Source organism: Squalius cephalus (genome assembly GCF_949319135.1).
Source record: "Squalius cephalus genome assembly, chromosome: 13".
In the NCBI taxonomy this organism is placed as follows: domain Eukaryota; kingdom Metazoa; phylum Chordata; class Actinopteri; order Cypriniformes; family Leuciscidae; genus Squalius; species Squalius cephalus.
In genome coordinates this window covers 22,969,122-22,988,217 of record NC_137134.1, presented here as the reverse complement: position 1 = coordinate 22,988,217, position 19,096 = coordinate 22,969,122, and the positions used below count along the sequence as shown (strand labels likewise).

At 38.1% G+C, this 19,096-nt stretch overlaps 1 protein-coding gene across 4 annotated transcripts; it reads right to left on the bottom strand.

The window, feature by feature from the left end:
• Window positions 1–36: 36 nt before the first annotated feature.
• LOC307169304 (uncharacterized protein) lies at window positions 37–14,302 on the bottom strand. 4 transcript variants are annotated; one of them, XM_079889862.1, is made up of 7 exons: window positions 14,168–14,302; window positions 11,975–12,252; window positions 11,074–11,110; window positions 7,899–7,962; window positions 4,605–4,754; window positions 2,643–2,748; window positions 37–1,900 (listed from the first exon to the last, which is right to left on the bottom strand). In XM_079889862.1, exons 6-7 carry the CDS (start codon window positions 2,660–2,662, stop codon window positions 856–858), a joined length of 1,065 nt encoding a protein of 354 aa, XP_079745988.1. In that variant the 5' UTR covers window positions 2,663–2,748; window positions 4,605–4,754; window positions 7,899–7,962; window positions 11,074–11,110; window positions 11,975–12,252; window positions 14,168–14,302; the 3' UTR covers window positions 37–855. The 4 variants fall into 4 exon arrangements, with proteins under 4 accessions (XP_079745988.1, XP_079745989.1, XP_079745987.1 ...); XM_079889863.1 differs by lacking the exon at window positions 4,605–4,754; XM_079889861.1 differs by lacking the exons at window positions 11,074–11,110; window positions 11,975–12,252; window positions 14,168–14,302 and adding an exon at window positions 3,827–3,958.
• Between the last annotated feature and the right edge of the window lie 4,794 nt (window positions 14,303–19,096).

Sequence of the window (19,096 nt, the reverse complement as noted above, 5' to 3'; positions counted from 1 at the left end):
TTCATTCTTGAAAATGAATACGATGTAAACAAAGATGATTGGCCACTCTTTTATTTGTTTAACAGTATTATTATTGTAACTGCATGAGACACTCTTAGACAATATTATAAAAATACGTAATATGTAATAGATGAACACACGATGTTTTTTTTCCCCCCATTGTTTTAGTGTTTCTCATTATTGTCGTGGTGTGAAAATGCATGCAGCTCAACCCGTTGACTTCCATAGTAGAAAAAAATACTATGGAAGTCAATGGGGTCCAACAACATTCTTCAAAATATCTTATTTTGTGTTTAGCAGAAGAAAGAAATTCATACAGGTTTGAAACAACTTGAGGGTGAGTAAATTATGACAGAATTCTTTATTTTTTAAGGGAACTAGTCTAGTCCCAGACTAAAATGTATGTTTAAGATGTTTTAACCGAAAACAACTCGCACTCAGATATCTTAAAATATGTCTGTGCCATTGTTTTGTTTCAAGATGCACACCAGTAATGTTTTTTTTCTAAGGCACGTTTATAAAAGCTACCTAAATGTCCTAAACCTGTCTGTGAAACCAGGTCAAAAATAGCTATTTAGCGCCATCTTGTGTAAAAGTTATGTTCAGTTCAACATGTATGGTGAACACTGAACATTTAAGCGTTCAATTCTTGTTTTGGAACTAGTTCTCTTCAGTAAAGCTTCATGTTCATTTCAAATGTGTACATAGGCTACTATACATATCTGGCTGGTTACAAGTTCACAAAGAGTTCACATGACATTTTATTAAATCTTTTTATAAATTAGTAAGACATTTGGGTAGGAGTATAAAGCAAAGAGATATTAATGTTCCTTTTTACACTATATCGTCATTCGTTCAATCGTGCGATGCACAGGACAGCTCGCTGGCTTCCGTCCAATGCTTTTCTTTGTTCCTTTTCCCCCTTTTCTTCTCCGCCATGACGATGGCAGCCACAACGGTGATGATCACTGTGATCGTAATGACCAGGACGGTAACCATCTCGCCGATGCAGGGATCCATTTCATCCGAAGGTTTTTGAAGGCAGATTTCGCAGTCGTCCAGGAACAGCCGTTTGACGTTACAGAGCTTCCGAAAGACTCGCTGCAGATCGCAGATACACTCCCAAGCGTTTTCTTTGAGCAATATGTGCGTGCTGTACGTATTGAGACTCAAGAAGGTCATGAATTGAATAGTGGTAAAACTGTTGTTGTTGAGGTCCAGTAGAGCTAGACTTGTCAATGGCGAAAGCACTCCGACGTCCAAGCTGTATATCTGGTTGAAACTTAAATTTAGGACTTCGAGATTTCGTAGCATGGAGAAGATGCCATTTTTGAGAACCGTTACATTGTTCCAATCGAGTTTTATCTGGCGTAGGGTACTCATGGACCCAAACGCCCTCATTCCGATCGTTTCGATATTGTTATGGCTGAGGTCGAGTCTTTGCAATGCGTCCAAGTGGACGAAATAACTGCTGTTCAAGCTGGTCAAATTGTTCTCAGCCAATGACAGATCTCTCAGTGAACTGAGACCCTGTGAAAATCCTTCACTCAGAGATGAGATTCGGTTTCGGCTCAGGTCCAACCTCAACAGATCTTCCAGCAGATAAAACGCTCCATCGGCTAGCATGTAAATGGCGTTGTCGTTGAGGAACAGGATGCGAAGTCTTCGTGTGGTTTGGAAGGCTCTGGGCTGGATGGCACTCAGGTTGTTGCGGGACAGGTCCAGTTGCTCAGTGAATGGTGGAAGGGCTATAGGCAGGCGGGTGAAATTTCTGTTGGCGCAGTCGGCGCTTTTGAGCTCCATGTGGCAGCTGCAGACACACGTGAAGTTGTGGTTCATGGAGATGGACTGGACCTCCAACACCAAGAGAAGAATGAATAACAGATGCATCCTGGAGGTTCTGTAGAAAAACAAAGAGAGTTTGTGTAAAGCCACGCTTGTATCTGTTATTTTGATGCACTGAGATATAGCGTTCATGTCATTGTGTGTTGAAAAATTAAAAATCTATTGTGTCTCTATGATGAATGTTTCCGTTATGTGCTCCATTAGATCATTATCAGATTGAATTGTGGATCCAGCTCGGGTTTGTGGAGCTTTTACACAAATGTTTTCCCAATGTATCAACAGGACAATTACATTTTGAGCTGCACTAGGTGTTTCCATACAGGTGAGCAAACGAACGTTCAAAGCCTGTTACACAATAACTGGTCAAGGACGGTTTAGTACTGAGCGTTGAACTTGTTTAGATGTGTCCACAATGTTTTATTTGATCTGATCAAAATTATATTTTAGGTTCAAATTTATAGGAAAAAATAATCACAGGTTGCGTAAACAGTCACTATTTTCTTTTCCCCCTTTTAACCTGTATATATTCTAACCTATACTTTAAATTGTCAAATACAATATCTAATTTATAATTACAAGAGCATTGCAATTTATTAAATATAAATGCATAATAAACAATACAGAATTTCTACACAATAGTACAGTTGTGTTGTGATAGCTATCGTATCTCGCATCTTCTGTCAGGACACAGATCTTATCGTGAAACCCCTGCATGCTCTCTGTTCTGGGGTTTACTTCAGCTCTGAAAACTTAAGGTCAACTTATATAGAAGAAAGTAAGTTTAAATTGCCTCTTACCTGAGTTTAGTGTCTGTCATCAGGGAAGCAGCTGCAGGTGTGTGTCTGTGCACACGAGACTATGTGTGTTTGGAGCCGGGAGGGAAACGCTATTGTACAGGAGCAGCTGTTGGCAGAGAAGAGAAAAGAGAAAGAGCAAAGTGATTAATATTTCACGCCGGCAGCGGAGGGTGCAGACACAGCGAGGGGGTGCAAACCGCATCACTTCACGAGGGCAGTTATGAATTTAGCATTTTTAAAACTGGTGACATATATAAAATGACCCCAAAAAGCCAGGTTTTATTTTACTATGCAAAGAAAGATGCATTAAAAAAAACCAAAAAGCTCACAGGTAAAAGCATACCTTGACTTCAACATAATCTTGTTATTAATATTTTGTTGATCCTCTCTTGCTTTTGCATGTGTTCATTATTTCTTTGTATGACAAAAAGGATGTCTGCATGTTTCATTGCATTATCACGAATAAAACAATTGACTCCAAGCACAACTACACAAAATCATCTCCTTGCTAAATCACATTTTTAATCATATTTGAATAAAGTGTGAAAATGTCAATTTTTTTGGCCGTTTCAATCCAGTAGCACTTTCCAATCCTTGTATTTTTTTATGATTTGATATATTTTGAACAGAAAGGTAACGAACGAACGTTTGTTTTAACGTATTTTAACGTTTATCCCGTTTGTGACGCCAAGTTTTACTGACGTACCAGTGTAAATGATCTCATAGCATGGTGCATTATGGGATATTCTCCATCCGTCTTTTATACATTATAAAATCAGACTCGTAATCTCTCTCGGGATTGAAAAAAAAAAAAAATCTCATCCATCTCAGCTATAAGCGCAGTTTCTCCTTACACCAGCTTTAATGTCAGCCTAAATCCTGTCCATATACATGCAGATGACAGATTTAATGAAACACAGAGCGAAGGTTATAACCAGCTTATTTCTTTGTGTTTGGGATATTACTAGAGGGATAAAACTGAAAAACCCCTGTTGAGCTTTCCATCCATCTTCAGATCGGTAAAAGGAAGGAGGGATAGAGAAAGTGGGATTAGATCTAAAGCTCTCCAAAGCCTCACTTTGTCCTGCATTATTTCAGTTCTGCTGAACACAAATGTTAGACGTGTAGAAATAATGTGGATTTATTTTAGATTTGAAAAAATATTGTATGTATTGATATTGTACATTGTGTTATTTGTCCAATCTTGATCTGATTGACCTAATTTGTGCTCTCCGCTGCTTCAGGATTGGGCGGTGAGAGCAGGTGGGCCGCCGCTGTTCACCTGAGCCCCTCAGATCATGTAACTGTGCTGGTATCTGCAGTAGGAGGGTTGAGTTTCATTCAGGACCTCTGATATAAACTGCAGCTCTGACCTATAAAGAGTCTTAAATTGTTGATTTATTAGCTGTTTTTTTTTTGGTGTATCATATAGTATCTACTATTGGCTTTCCATACAAAATAGTGAAACAAATAAATAAAGAAATACAGTAATATAATATACAGTAAATAATTGTTAACCTTTTTACACATTACTTATGATGCATCATGATTAAAGGAAAAATGTAAACGGCTAACTAAAGAAACAGTAATGCCATAATTAGACAGATAGATAGATAGACAAACAGACAGACAGAAAGATGAAAGATAGACAGACAGATAGATACATAGATGGGTAGACAGATGATAGATAAATAGATTGATCGATAGATAGATAGACAGACAGACAGATAGATACTGTACATAGACATATGGGTGGATAGATATAGATAGAAAGACAGACAGACAGATACATAGATAGATGGGTAGATAGATAGATAGATATATAGATAGATAGATAGATAGATAGATGGATAGATAGATAGATAGATAGATAGATGGGTGGACAGATGATAGATAGATAGATAGATAGATAGATAGATAGATAGATAGATAGATAGATAGATAGATAGATAGGTTACTCACTGTTATAGAGGATGGCATCACATGCAGTGTCAGGATACAGTGCAGTGTGTGAGACGGTCATCACTCACTCACACTAGTGATTTGTGTTGTTTGGTGGGATTACTACACACTCAAGATGCTTCATCTCAGAGTAAACGGCTGATGTGCAGACTGTGAGAGATTGAGTGAGACACATTGAGACTGTAATCCTCTGCCTGGATTCACTGGATTACAGGATGGGCAATTCATTTTCATCCAATCATTTCCTTCAGTCTGTCTATCTATCTATCTATCTATCTATCTATCTATCTATCTATCTATCTATCTATCTATCTATCTATCTATCTATCTATCTATCTATCTATCTATCTATCTATCTATCTATCTATCATCTGTCCACCCATCTATCTATCTATCTATCTATCTATCTATCTATCTATCTATCTATCTATCTATCTATCTATCTATCTATCTATCTATCTATCTATCTATCTATCTATCTATCTATCTATCTATCTATTTTTTGAAGCACCACTTTCTATCTATCTACTTTTTGAAGCACCACTTTCTGCTTTTTTTATAATGTTCAAATGAGCAGTTGTCCATGAAGTGCCACCAGAGATCACCCTGGCATTAATGCTGTCCGTGCAGTTCACTTCCCGACCAGCAGAGGTCAACGGCGTTTAACATTAAAACATCATTGCACTAGGGAGAAAAACATCAGAGATCCTGGAACGGCGCAATGAGTGGGCCATAGATAACTGCACAAAAACACAGACCACCCATTAGATTATGTTTATAACAAAGCTTTAAAATGCCACCCCTCTCTCTCTGTCTCACTGAGTCTTATCCAGCTGTTCTGTAAACATACGCTCCAAAAACACTGAACATGAACTTAAATCATCCGATTCTAATGAGTCACAGGATGAATCAGATGTTTGGTAATGAAGTTAAATGTAAAAACAGAGGGTTCAGTGGAAAGTCAAATCCCCTTACAAAAGAGTATTGTTTGCAGACCATGGTACATTGATGGTGTTCTCAGATAGTAAAACCATGGTATTCATTACTCATACTCAAAGTCACCAAATCACCAAAAGGCATTTTAAGTGTAGTAGGGTCTAAATGACTTCAAATATATCCAAGTATACACTGGTCCGGCAGTTTAATTCACCTCCACGGCAATGTTTATGTCATTATGTTTATTAATGATGAAAGGGGGCTCCAGTACTCAATTAAAGCAGACCAACACAATTGCGAGTAAAAACAGCTGTGCGACAGCTGATTACTTACATTTACGCTGGTGGAATAAGTTAACTGGGGCAGAGGGGATATAGAGATAGAGAGGCTTGTACATCTCATGGTGGACAGACTGTCCGGTGAAAAAAAGGAAAGACTTTGAACTAATGACATTGATGTTGTGGGCAGGAATGCCAAGAGCTCAGCTGGGAGAGAGAGAGTGAGAGAGAGAGAGAAAGAGAGAGAGAGACTTACTAAAACAGACAGATCAAATGTAACACCCCTCGTGTTTTACTGCAGGGGAAAAGAGGATCGAGAGTGACAAAGAAAAAGGTTACTAGAGGAGAGGAAAGCCACTGTATACAGAAGAGTCAAGCTCATTTAAACTGAAAACCATGTGCTTTTTACTTTTACAGGTAAAATATGTTTGTCTGAATGCTATAACAGAACCATTTACATGTCTACATTTTTGTTGCATGCCTGCTAGTTCTTTATTCTAGCAGAGTTAGGATTAATGTGTCCCAACATTGAAAATAACGCAAAAGTGCTTGGATGATATGCTTATATGCATAGGCAGTGTTGGGGAAAGTTACTATTAAAAGTAACTTTTCTAGTTACTTGAAAAATGTAATCTGATTACGCAACTAACGTTACTTGTAATGCGTTACCCCAAACACTATGCATAGGTAGTAGCATGTAGCATGCTATTTGGCCTATTATTAAAGGGTACATAACATGCACAGTTTCACCTAATCTCATGTTAATCTTGAGTACCTATAGAGTAGTAGTGCATCCTTAATATCTCAAAAAAGTGTTTAGTTTTATTATATTTAGAAAAGAAAAATACAGCTTTCCGATTCTCTCCGGAAAAAGCCGAGGTCCTGGAGGCGGAGCTATAGAGTCAAGCGGTAGTGCTAGATTTCCAGCAAAAGACAGAAATCTGATCCAGTTGTACTTACATGAATGGGGTCTTTTATCACTGGGACCACTCCACGTTTTAATAGCAAACGATTTGCAAATCCAGTGTCGACCTGAGCCTTGTTAATAAAACATTCGTCACTGAAACGACCAGAACACACAACCGCACTTCCTACACTCCGTTGCTGCCCCGGAAAAACAAACTGCAATCACTGTTCCTGTAACACTGGGTTCTTTGGAAAACTGAACACGGTAAGCTTTCCCTCACATCCAAATACACACTTTTTTGGAGACATTCTTGAACAAATCCTATGCAGCGCTGCCGATGATTTCCTGTTGAAGCGCGTTGATGTGCGCGGTCTCGCTCTCCTCTAGTCGACGTGCTCGCGGGCGCGCTTTTCCGAGAGGAGTTGCATTCTGATCTACGTCATTAGATCCACGATCTAAAAAAAACCAGCCGAAACTTGTACCAACCCGGAAGTAAGATTTTCAGCATAGAAATTCTCCGTTATTCGTCCAAAATATTTTTTTAAAACTTTGCCCATGTTTAGCATGAGAATCTATCTCTTTAACACTGTAAACAACTCTGAATACATGAAACACCATTGTACCCCCCCTTTAACCACAATCCTTTGCACAGCAGTGGAGGTGGAGCTTTTGACGTTTTTGTTGAAATAATAAGAAACGTAAAACACTGAAGCTGACACATTTTTAAATGTACAAACCAAAAAATAATAAAGGCAATATACTGTATAACTAGATGCTAATGCTAAAGGCCCCGACAGACTTCAAACAAAATCGGAGAACGAACTGGTGTTCGTTACTGGTCGCTACAGCTGGTAAAAATCTAGTTAGCTCCGCCCACTCCCATGAAGCACTACAAATGACGTAATCAAGTGGGTCTGCCTACTGTCTCAAAAAAGTTTAAGATTTTATTTTGCAATAAACTATAAAATATATTGCTTCAAATCAAAGTTTTGTAATTCACCTCGTAGCTTGGTTCATGGCTTAAAACGCTTTAGTGAAGACTTTTTTTAAATCCCATTGGGGAAATGAATGGAAAAAAAAGGGAACAGTTGCACTCTATTGGTTGAGCCAATGTTGCTGTGTTGGGCTTAGCAGTAAAAGTACATTAAACATTGAAAAAAATAGACACTATACCTTTAAGGAGGACTAGAAAGATCGTAAACCCGATAAACTTCAGCAACATCCAACAACAACAACCCTGAAAAACAAAGAAGAAGAAATGGATCAAAGAACGGAACAAAAATGAAAGGTCAGCGAGGACACGAAATAAGTCATGGGCAAATATTTAGATTCCGTCGACTGCCTCACATCTGCCTCCATCATGATGACGTCACTAATTGACTGCTCATCTGTTTGGTTGGAAGAAAAACAGAGAAGATAGAAGATATTTTCCCTCACTGTTTACCTCCGAGGATAAAGCCCGTTTTTCTGTTGCCCTATGCATTGTTTCACTGATTCACTTGTTTACATCTGCGGTTCGTATCGAGTACACTACGTCCAGAAATGTCTGTTTTGACCACAAAGCTTAAATTTCTGTGGTGTAAAATGTCCTAATTTGGCACACAATGCTCCTGTGTGAGAGTAAAGTGGCATTAGCAGTTCATTCTCTCCTGCCTGCTAATCTGGAATGAGTTAGCCATGTTGTTTTGTGCAAGTTCTGCCTATAATTGAAAAGAAAGGCTGGTTTAGATCAGCATTTTACTCCAAAGCTTAAAATTAGCAAGATAACAGTGTTATTTAAACTTCTGTTTTTGCCTCTATGTTCTTGAAGGGTTTTAAGTGGTTGTTAGCTTAATGCTAAGTGTTTTTTATGCTGTTCTGGGTCTGGTTGCTAATGTGTTGTTAAGTGGCTAAAGGATTTTTTTTTTAATTTGAGGTATTATTCATGTTTTTAGTATGAACAGTGTGGGATGAAAGATATTTTAGAGAGACTAAAAACAAAACAAAAAAGTGTCTCCATTATTGCTTGCAGCACAGCTGTAGCCTGTAAATCTTAGCGCTTTTGATAGATTCAAATAAACATGGAAAAAACATGTTTAGAGAGATGCTGTATTTTTGCTTTAGTCATATTGACAGAGAAATGTTAAACACAAAGCAGACATATTTTTTTGGGTGTTTTTTTGTCTTGGTTAATTAAATTCAGGAAAAATTACCAGTGAAATATTGCCAGAATGGTGACAGTTACTTGGTTTCTCGCAATTTATGTGGAGATATTTTCCTAAAGGCCAAAATGTTTGTCATTTATACAGGCAATTCACATGCTTATCATTTCTGCTGAACACAAAATAAGATATTTTGAAGAATGTCGGTAACCAAACAGTTTATGGACCCCATTGACTTATAGTATTGACCATATAAGATATGATTGACCATAGTATTTACTAAATGGGGCCCAACTGTTTACTCTGTTTAGATTGGTCATATGTCCCAGTCTGTTGTGATTGGTCTACTCTGCTCTGATTGGTCAGATGGCCCAGTCTGTTGTGATTGGTCTACTCTGCTCTGATTGGTCAGATGGCCCAGTCTGTTGTGATTGGTCTACTCTGCTCTGATTGGTCAGATGGCTCAGTCTGTTGTGATTGGTCTACTCTGCTCTGATTGGTCAGATGACCCAGTCTGTTGTGATTGGTCTACTCTGCTCTGATTGGTCAGATGACCCAGTCTGTTGTGATTGGTCTACTCTGTTCTGATTGGTTAGATGGCTCAGTCTGTTGTGATTGGTCTACTCTGCTCTGATTGGTCAGATGACCCAGTCTGTTGTGATTGGTCTACTCTGCTCTGATTGGTCAGATGGCCCAGTCTGTTGTGATTGGTCTTCTCTGCTCTGATTGGTCAGATATTCCCAGTCTGTTGTGATTGGTCTACTCTGCTCTGATTGGTCAGATGGCCCAGTCTGTTGTGATTGGTCTACTCTGCTCTGATTGGTTAGATGGCTCAGTCTGTTGTGATTGGTCTACTCTGCTCTGATTGGTCAGATGACCCAGTCTGTTGTGATTAGTCTACTGCTGGAAATAAAACGTCCATTACCATATCTGGATTTCATCTCCAAAGCTTCCTCAGCACTTGATACACTGTGATACAACAAATAAAATTTTTGAGAGCGGGTCAAAGTTGTTCGTAGGTAGCCAATGAAGACCATAGGCTTCCATTATGCAAATTTGTTACAAACCTACATATGTTTGTAACAGGAAGTAAGACTGGCTAATTACTAACAACTCATTCCAGGCAGTTTAGATTTGATTCTTTCTTTTGGCAGACAATAACTTAATTTGTCATGCACTTTGATTTTGGAAACTTTGCAGACCTTGTACTTTCACAAACAGCTATATTACACACTACGTGAAAGATAATATCCGAAAAAGTATACTAGATGGTTCTAATGTTTGTAAAGAAGAATGTTGAAATGTGTCCATTTTAATAAAAATCAACAGCTGGGAAAAACGCCCAAAGTTGGAGAAACCCTGAGTGTGGCTCATGTTTGTCTTCTGTATAAACTTGCACACTGCCTGTTTTCCATAGAGGTGTGTGACCTTAAGATAAGAGCAGACTTTAGTCTTTAGACTAAATAGTTTTGTAGGAAATAAATTCTGTGACGTACAAGCAAAGAATTTGCTGGGGCCCCACTCTGTGCTCACGGGAACTGTTGGATTGATTAAAAAGAGTCCTCTTTGAACTGTGCAACAATTTTCCTGTTTTTCAGAGAAAGTTTCCCCTTGGGAAACCAGTTCAGATGAATAAGAATGGGAATCGAGCTCGTTTTGAATAAATACTGTCTGGTTAGCACGGCACAGCGTCTGGGTGTAGCAGAACGCTGAAATGTTAGCATCAAAACTAATGGATCTTGACATAAGTATTTGAACAGTTAAAATGAAAGCTTTGTATCCTCAAAAAGACAATAAAACAGAAGCAGTGATGGAAGAAATAACCATATCTAGGGAAAAATCCTTTCCCCTGTCAATTTTTGGATCTTTCTTGACAGCCCCCCTTTTTTAAAATATAAATATATGGAAATATGTACTATATAGTATATAAATGTGTGTGTGTGTGTGTGTGTGTGTATTAAAGTATGTTGACACGGTTGACAAATCAGTACAGTCAAGATGTTTTAATGTCCAGAAGTCCCATCAAAATATTATGAGCGAGTCTTTTGCTTTTCTTTCCTTGTTTACATTTCCTTCAGGCATTTGACCAATCATGAGACTTACTCATCTGGAGTGTCTAGGTCACTCCATTATGAAAGTTAACAACAGCAAAAAAACACATTAAAGGGATAGTTCACCCCAAAAAAGATTTGTCATCATATACTCACCCTCATGTTGTTCCAAACCTTTAAGATTTTCTTTCTTCTGTTGAACACAAAAGAAGATAATTTAGTTAGATTTAATTAGAAGACTAGAATTTAAAGGCACACTATGCAAGATTTGTACCTTAATGCAGGTTTGAGAGGTGGCGCCCCGACAAATCTCGCGAGAATCACGACTTGCTTTACGGCATGACGTCACATACATCAACAACATATGAAGCAGCCTCTATGGACTCTAGTACGCATTTCAGACGTGAATCATGGCAGAGTCGACAAAAGAAAACGAAGAAAGTGCAGTCGGAAGAGTGCAGAGACGGCTCTGCGTTAGTGGTATTTACGACAGTAACGTTAAATACAAGTACTCCACAGCGACTCTAGGGGGCGCTGTTTGAGATGAACGGAAACTGCATAGTGTGCCTTTAACGCACACATTGACTTCCATAGTATTTTTTACTATGGAAGTCAATGGATGCCGTCAACTGTCTGTCGCTCATAAAGACAGTCTTGTCTTCACCTACTGGCGTATCGATTGAACATGCAGAAAGGGGTTTGGTGAGTGGTAGTTATAGTGATCATTACCTTATTCAGAACTCCTAATAAAGATATTTGTTGCTTCTATTAAAGCACAGCTGTAGTCTTAAAAACCTGGCATTTGAGTCCGGGGTGAATCATTTATATAATTTCTGCTTGGAATTATAAAAACCGGTCATTACTGCTAAAGTAAAGGAACATAGTGATCCCGTTAAACATAATTAAGATCCCACGGAGAGGTCAGAATGGATACCACAGTATTAAAATGGCCAAGGGCAGATGCCAAACAGTTTATTGATCAGTTGGGGTCTAACAGAGGAGCCACAAACAGTCAGTCTCATTAGTGGTAACAGAAGAACAGAGGTCATTTACATACATGGTGGAAGTCTTAAAAAGGCACAGTATTCAACTGAATCTTCTAGAAGAGATGGAGTCTGGTTAGAGGAGTGGGAGGCATGGTTGGTCTTCTGGGACACGGGCTGTATTAATATTTGATATTCGTTTTTCCACTGTGTCCTGTGAAACGTGGCGGACCGTGACTGGAGTCGTTGTGGCACGGGGACTCGGAGGACAAGCTGGCAGCCAATATTCACTTGCTGTATGTTCTCGGGAAAGGTCAATGTACAGCATACCTGAACTCCCTCAGAAAATGACCTATGAATGCAAAACAAAATACATCAGAAGTGTAGTTTAATAGCAGAATATACCTGTTAAATTGTACCCTTCAATATAGACTTCAATACAAAAACTATAAAATCTATACTAGCCGCTTATTTGTATCGCCTCATTCATAAAAGCATAATTTTAGTGGCTTTTTAAAAATGTATGTACATTTAAACTCAGGGTGCACAGTATTTTGGTATAGGCCTACCTTATGCAGAGACGGCTCTGGGTGAGTGGTATTTACGACAGATACAAGTACTTGTTAAATACAAGTACTCCACAGCGACTCTAGGGGTCGCTGTTTGACAAAAACGGAAACTGCATAGTGTGCCTTTAATATTGGCCAAACAACATTTCATTCAAATGTCCACTTAATCTTTAATATTTGGCCACTTCTTTACAGTAGAAATGCTACAGCCACTCTAATTTCTTGAACAAGAATGTGAACATCAAAACATGCAAACTAAGAGCAACATTTATTATAAAATTGCACTGAACAACAATTTGCATATTTAGAAACATATTGAGGTTTATAAATGATTTACGATACAAATCTGGTGAAATGGTGCATGTTGTGTACCCAGATGAACGTTATAAACAGCCCAAACTCACAGTTTGTTAACCGAGCTGCTGTGATGCGCTTCTTTACACACATGTACATGATCACAGTGCAACAATTCGTTATGAAACACGAAAGCGCGTCAGACTTTATGTGTTCCTAAATGCACGTTATCTGAAACCCAAACAAACAGCGCAGCGTTTACGGAGCCGCTCTGAGACGCTGGAAGAAACGCATAACCTGCACGCATGTAAATAGATAAAGCGCCGTGGTTTACTCTGAAACACAGAGCGCATTTATTTATTTAATTGAATTGCAGAATTTGGGATTTCACAATATCACCATGCTACAGTATATTATGATTTTTAAATGGTTATAATATATCGTAAATCCTTAGAAAATGGTGTAATATTGCGCCACTTCAGGTATTTTGCCAGTAAATTGACATAGGTAAATTGCAATAGAGAATTCAAATGTAATGAAGGAATCTTGACAGCCCTAATCGCGACTTTTTATATCACTATTTTTACTTTTTTTTTTTTTTTTTTTTTTTTGCAACTGTAACTTTAAATCTCACAATTCTGATTTTTTTCCTCTCAATGCAAGTTTATATCTCACAATTGTGCTTAATTCTGACATTTTCTCTCAATTGCGAGTTTATATCTCATAATTCTGACTTTTTCCTCTCAATTGCAACTTTAGCCTATATCTCATAATTCTGACTTTTTTTTCTCTCAGTTGCAAGTTTATATCTCACAATTCTGCCTTTTTTTTCTCTCTCAACTGTGAATTTATATCTCACAGTTCTGACTTTTTCTCAGAATTGTGATATATAGTTATACACAGTTCAAATTGCGAGATATGAACCTCCAGTTCAAAAAAAAAAAAAAAAAAAAAAAAGTCAGAATTGCGAGAAAAAAAGTCAGAATAATGATATAAAAAGTCGAAATTACCGTTTATTTTTTTACGTGGTGTTGGAACACTGGACATCTTTTGTATTTTTATATGTATTTTAATAGAATACAAATTTGTCACATATGTTTCTTGTAGACATAAATCCGTTGCTAAAAGTATGGTCTGAAAGAAGGGGTAACTCGCGGGCAGAATGTCCTGACTCGCCCTTGAGACTGTGCCCTGCTTCCACACACACACGCACACACACACACACACACACATAAACCCCTGCTGCTGTGACCCCTGCTGAGAGAGTGAAGCCATAATGGACGATACTGGACAAGCCATCAACGAGACAGAGATGGGAACAGAACTAGCGGAGGTGTGAGAGACATACACACACGCTCTATTTCTGCTCTTCACACACCTTTGATTCCAGTATTGATCTTTTACCTTCCTTCGTCCACAAACACCCCATCCAATCTCTCCCTCTCTCCGTGTCTCGGATGACAGAGTCGGACTCGTGGAGCGCAACATGGTGACTCCCACTGATCTGCAACAGGCGAATATGCTCTCAAATCCACGTGTGCTTGTGTGTGTGTGTGTGTGTGTGTGTCAGACTCAGTAACATTCTGTTAGTAGATAAATCCTTCCTAGCAGTGTTGCGATGGTTACTAAACGTTAAAATTAAAAATGTTTTTGGTTGAAATAAAGCTGAAAAACAATTAGATAAATATAAGATGAAAATTATTAATAACTGTAATAAAATAAATTGAAGAATTACTAAAATAAAAAATAAATACTAAAATGAAAAATAAAGCTAATTACAAATAACTAAAAAGACATAACAATATAAATTTAAAATGAAAACTGAAAATATAAAAATAAAAGTTCATTATAAATATGAATACATATTATAATACTTTAATAATAATAATAATAATAATAATAAAAACACTGTATGACTGACCAGTGAATATACATTTTAGATAAAAAGGTGCTTAACATTCAGAGAATTAATATGAAATATTATATAAACAAATATGATATGAGCTGTTTTATTTGCTATTCATTTTATTTGAGGTTTGCCTTAAATGCTCTTTTTTTAACTCTAAAATTTGAGACATGCTTGCACAATTTAATTCCTGCATTTTATCTTGTGTTGTAATTTTTTGTAATGCAAGAAAATTTTGGGGGAAATTAAAATCACAAAATTTAAATTAATACTACTACTAATAATAATGTTTTATTTTTATAGTGCCTTTCCAAAGCTCAAGATCACTTTACACAGTTAGATAAAAAAAAAAGAAAAAAGATCACAGACCAAGAGCTGAAGAATATACAGAGAATGAATGTGTTTAAAAGGGTTTTTGAAGGAAAGAAGGTAGGTATCAATTTAGTAGATTGAATTATGGCATTACAATTTTTCGTTACATCCAGCCAAAAACGTCACAACGATTTTATGTGTTTAAACTAGCTCAGCTAATTTTGTGTTAGATAAAATAAAATATCTAATAATTCTCAAAAAAATTGTGAATTTGCCTCTAATACTTACTCCCTGTTGCCGTAATAACGTCATGGTGCAATTTTGTTTCTATGACACTGGAAATATAATAACTTGCATAAGATGGTATAGGCCAGAAGCATTGAACACAATGGTGCTCAGTCACCTACTTTCGGAGGCCTGTGTTGAATTATGATAGCGCGGGCCGGCCCTTTCATCAGCAAACTGAAAATCAATTGAGCTGGAAAGAAAAGAGAGGCCGGAGAGATGTAGTTGAACTAATAACTATTGACAGACTAAAGGCAGTTGAGAAAAAGAGAGAGGATGAAAAAGTGTCTTGTGTAGCAACAGTCTTTCTTGGGGATTTGGAGTGAAATGGCCATGAAAACATTGAAAATACCAAGGACAATGCAACAAAACGGTTTAATATCTGAGGGAAAGGCCAATCTCTAACTAGTTGACCCAGACGCAACTCATTGAATAGTCGAAGTGAACAACTGCTACCATTTTCAAATGAGTTTTACTGAGTGCTGAGTTGTTACCGAGGCACTGTAAATGGCTAATGCTAGCACAGTGCTAGTGTTGTTGACGCAAATGTATCGAGGAAAAGAGACCATTTAGGACTTTAGGTTCAGAATAAGAAGTTCAATTATCTGTGAAAACGACCCAAGTTCTTTACTTTTAAAGAAAAATCCCTGTTCATAGCACAATTTAGTCCAGAACTAAACTTAATCGGTGTCTGGGAAACTGGCTTTGCGGTGTGCACATTTATTGGCTAACAAAACTTTATATAGACGTGCAACATTGTTAACACGTTGTGAAGAGATGCCAGGCCTGGGAAAGCGAAGGCTTGATAGAAACATCACTTTCATTCGCTGTAAATGAACCGCTGGGCGACAATAAATGAAATCTTTTGTTCTCTCTCTGTTTTTTGGGGTGTGTAGCGCAGGGACGTGACAGACAGCCTTGCGTGAGAGTCAAGCAGACAGTGAACAGGAGCCCGCGGGTTCCCGGAGAGGAGATGACTCGACTCATCCACACTTCCAAACATGAGCAGACACCTCAGTCTGGGGCCAGAGCCAGACGGCGAGAGAGAAAGACAACATCCTTTACAAAAGAATACTGTGGTGATACCATGGTATCAGTGAATCAGATAGCAAAACTATGGTAGTTTGATAAATGGCAGAATATTGAATGATTGCCATGGTTAGGTACTTCAAAGAATACCATGGTATTACCACAGTAAAAAAAAAGTACAAGCTAATATTCACCTCACTGAATGTTTAGCAACCTTTAGCTTCCTAAACTTCAAAACAGACATCACATTTAGTCTGTGTGTTGCTGCTTGTGTATATTACTACAGCTAATATCACATTCACATGATAAAAAAACTTATCAAATCAAATCCGAGGACAACACAACTGAATATTCAGGAATAAAATCCACTAAATAGGATTTGAAACTGCTCATTTACACATCAGCAGGCGTTAGCTAGCTTGGTAGCTAACTACTTTTTACTAGCTGCTAGCTGCCAGTATAACATAACCCTGGGTATGAATATAATGTCCAAAAAATCAAGGGTATAATCATGGTACCATATCCAAAAACCATGGATATCATGGTACTTTTCTGTCAAAAAAATCTAAGAGTAGAAAACATTTCAATAAAAACAAACATTGTTTTACTGTGTGCATCTGAAAACTATTTGTAGCATCTGACAATAGTTGAATGTTTTATGACAAGGGCATTTTTGTCTGACATTTATTAGGGAAAAAAATGATTTCTGGAAAATGTCTGAATGTAATTTGTCTTGAAATGATTAAAAACTCCTTAACCCTGCTGAAATCCAGCGGGACTAGGTGGTAGCTGGTTTAAAATGGCTACAAGCTATAGCCATTTATGGCCATTAGCTGATCTAGAAGGCTGATTAGCTAGGGTTTAAGCAGTGAGCACATTACTAATAAATGCTAAATGGTCGGAATGCTAGTCTTTCTGAATATTAAAAGTGATCCTGGTGCACTTTGAGATGACACTCATGTGCTTTTAACCATATAGACAGAAAAAAGAGATCAGTCAAATTAAAATTAACTACCCAATACGCATGTATGCTAAACTTTGAGGCTGGTTTGGTTAGATTAAGCCTTATTTAAATAAGGACATTTTAGTAGCTCTTATAAACGTGCAAGTTGTCAGTGCAAGTTGCTTTCAGTTAAAACAGCTCAAACATGCATTTTAGTCTGGGACTAGACTTTAAACACTGTCTGTGAAACCGAGAGTTTCTGTGTTGTTAGCTTATAGCCGCATGCTAACACCAAACTCTACAGGATCAATTGTGAGTCAAGTCTGCAGTGCGCTTTCTGTTTAGGGAGTTCCAAATCAGTCAGATAAGGTTCACCTCCACTTACTGCTGCCTTAGAAGGAAGCTAGCTAGCTAGTTAGCCACCCACTTCATTTCAATCAGGCCTAATCTCCGATTGTAGCCTACAGTTTAACTGACCACACACGTTTTATATTTATTTTGAAGAATTGTTCTTTTAATTCTATTAAATTAATAACACATACCCTGACTAGGCCTATCCACCTTCATTTTAATGTAAAAACGGGCGAGGCCATGAATGTGCGAGGCTTCCTCTGTCATTGCTACTTGACATAGCAAACTGTAAATAATATAGGTTACCATATTATTTCAATGTATTATCGTCATTCTAAACACTTCCATTCCTTCTCTTTACACGTTTCCAACTCTTGATTCCCTTCCTCTCTAGCCCCGGGCCACTTCCTCTTCCCATTCCGGTCTTTCTTTCCCTGTCTGGCTCCATCTCCAGGGATCTCTGTTCCCCTCTCTCTACATCTCTGTTTTGTCTGTGCTTCTGTTGCCAAGGCTAAAGAGAGACGGAGGAGTGTTAGCATTCCTCTCGAGCGACTGATCATGTCACAAGTGTACATAAATCACACACCGATACAGAGAGAGAGATTTGTATCATTTAGAAGCTGCACTCCACATGACAACAAAAATATAAACTAGGCCAATATTTTCTCTGCGCTTGCTACAGTTTTCTAGGTAGATTTTAGCATTGGATAGTGCAAAGAACTGACTGAAATTTTGTTTTCTTGGTGAATAATCTGTTTTAGCTCGACTCCCTATCGCTTCCTGTGGCACTTGCTGACTTCTTCAGGTGGGAGTTTGTTTAGTCTCCTGTGGCGATCTGGCCCACCCCTACATGTTTGTTTGCTTTCAGCCAACCTCGTTCTTCACACCATGCTAGGTGTGAAAAGGAGCCATTTCGTTCTGTCCGTGGCACGGTCAATACATCGAGGATAAAAGCGCTGAGAGGGAATGTTTGAAAACCGGTGAGGCACATTCTTGTGAGACGACCGCATTTACACCAAGCCGAGTGTAGCAAAGTTAGACGTTGTGGGAAGAAGGAGGTGGGAACTGGCGAACAATCAAAGACTTTAAACAACAAAACGAAAGTAAAGACAGCAGCCCCTCACGGACGACTGCTGTCACATAATAAAACAAAACACAACATAAGACCAGGCCTGTTCCTCTCTCGATCTTCACTGTCGTCGCTCATGTTGCTAAGCGAACACTCCAATACTTTAAAGTCGTCATGAAACGGAAGTTGCGATAGTTTTTTCTTCCCTATTGTGACGTATATCCGAGTGAAATCCTTCTCAAACACGAAAAAATGTAGGGCGGGACTTGATTTTGTCCAATGGGAATCCATTGGATCATTGTGGTTTGCTATTGGTCGATCTCATGTGATTGACAGGTTGCTCTCCCACCAGTAAACACGTCATCAGAGAAGAGATGTTGCTGCACGAGAGAGTTGAAGGGTATTTTGATTAGTAAGTTAGAAATTCATGAATTTAAC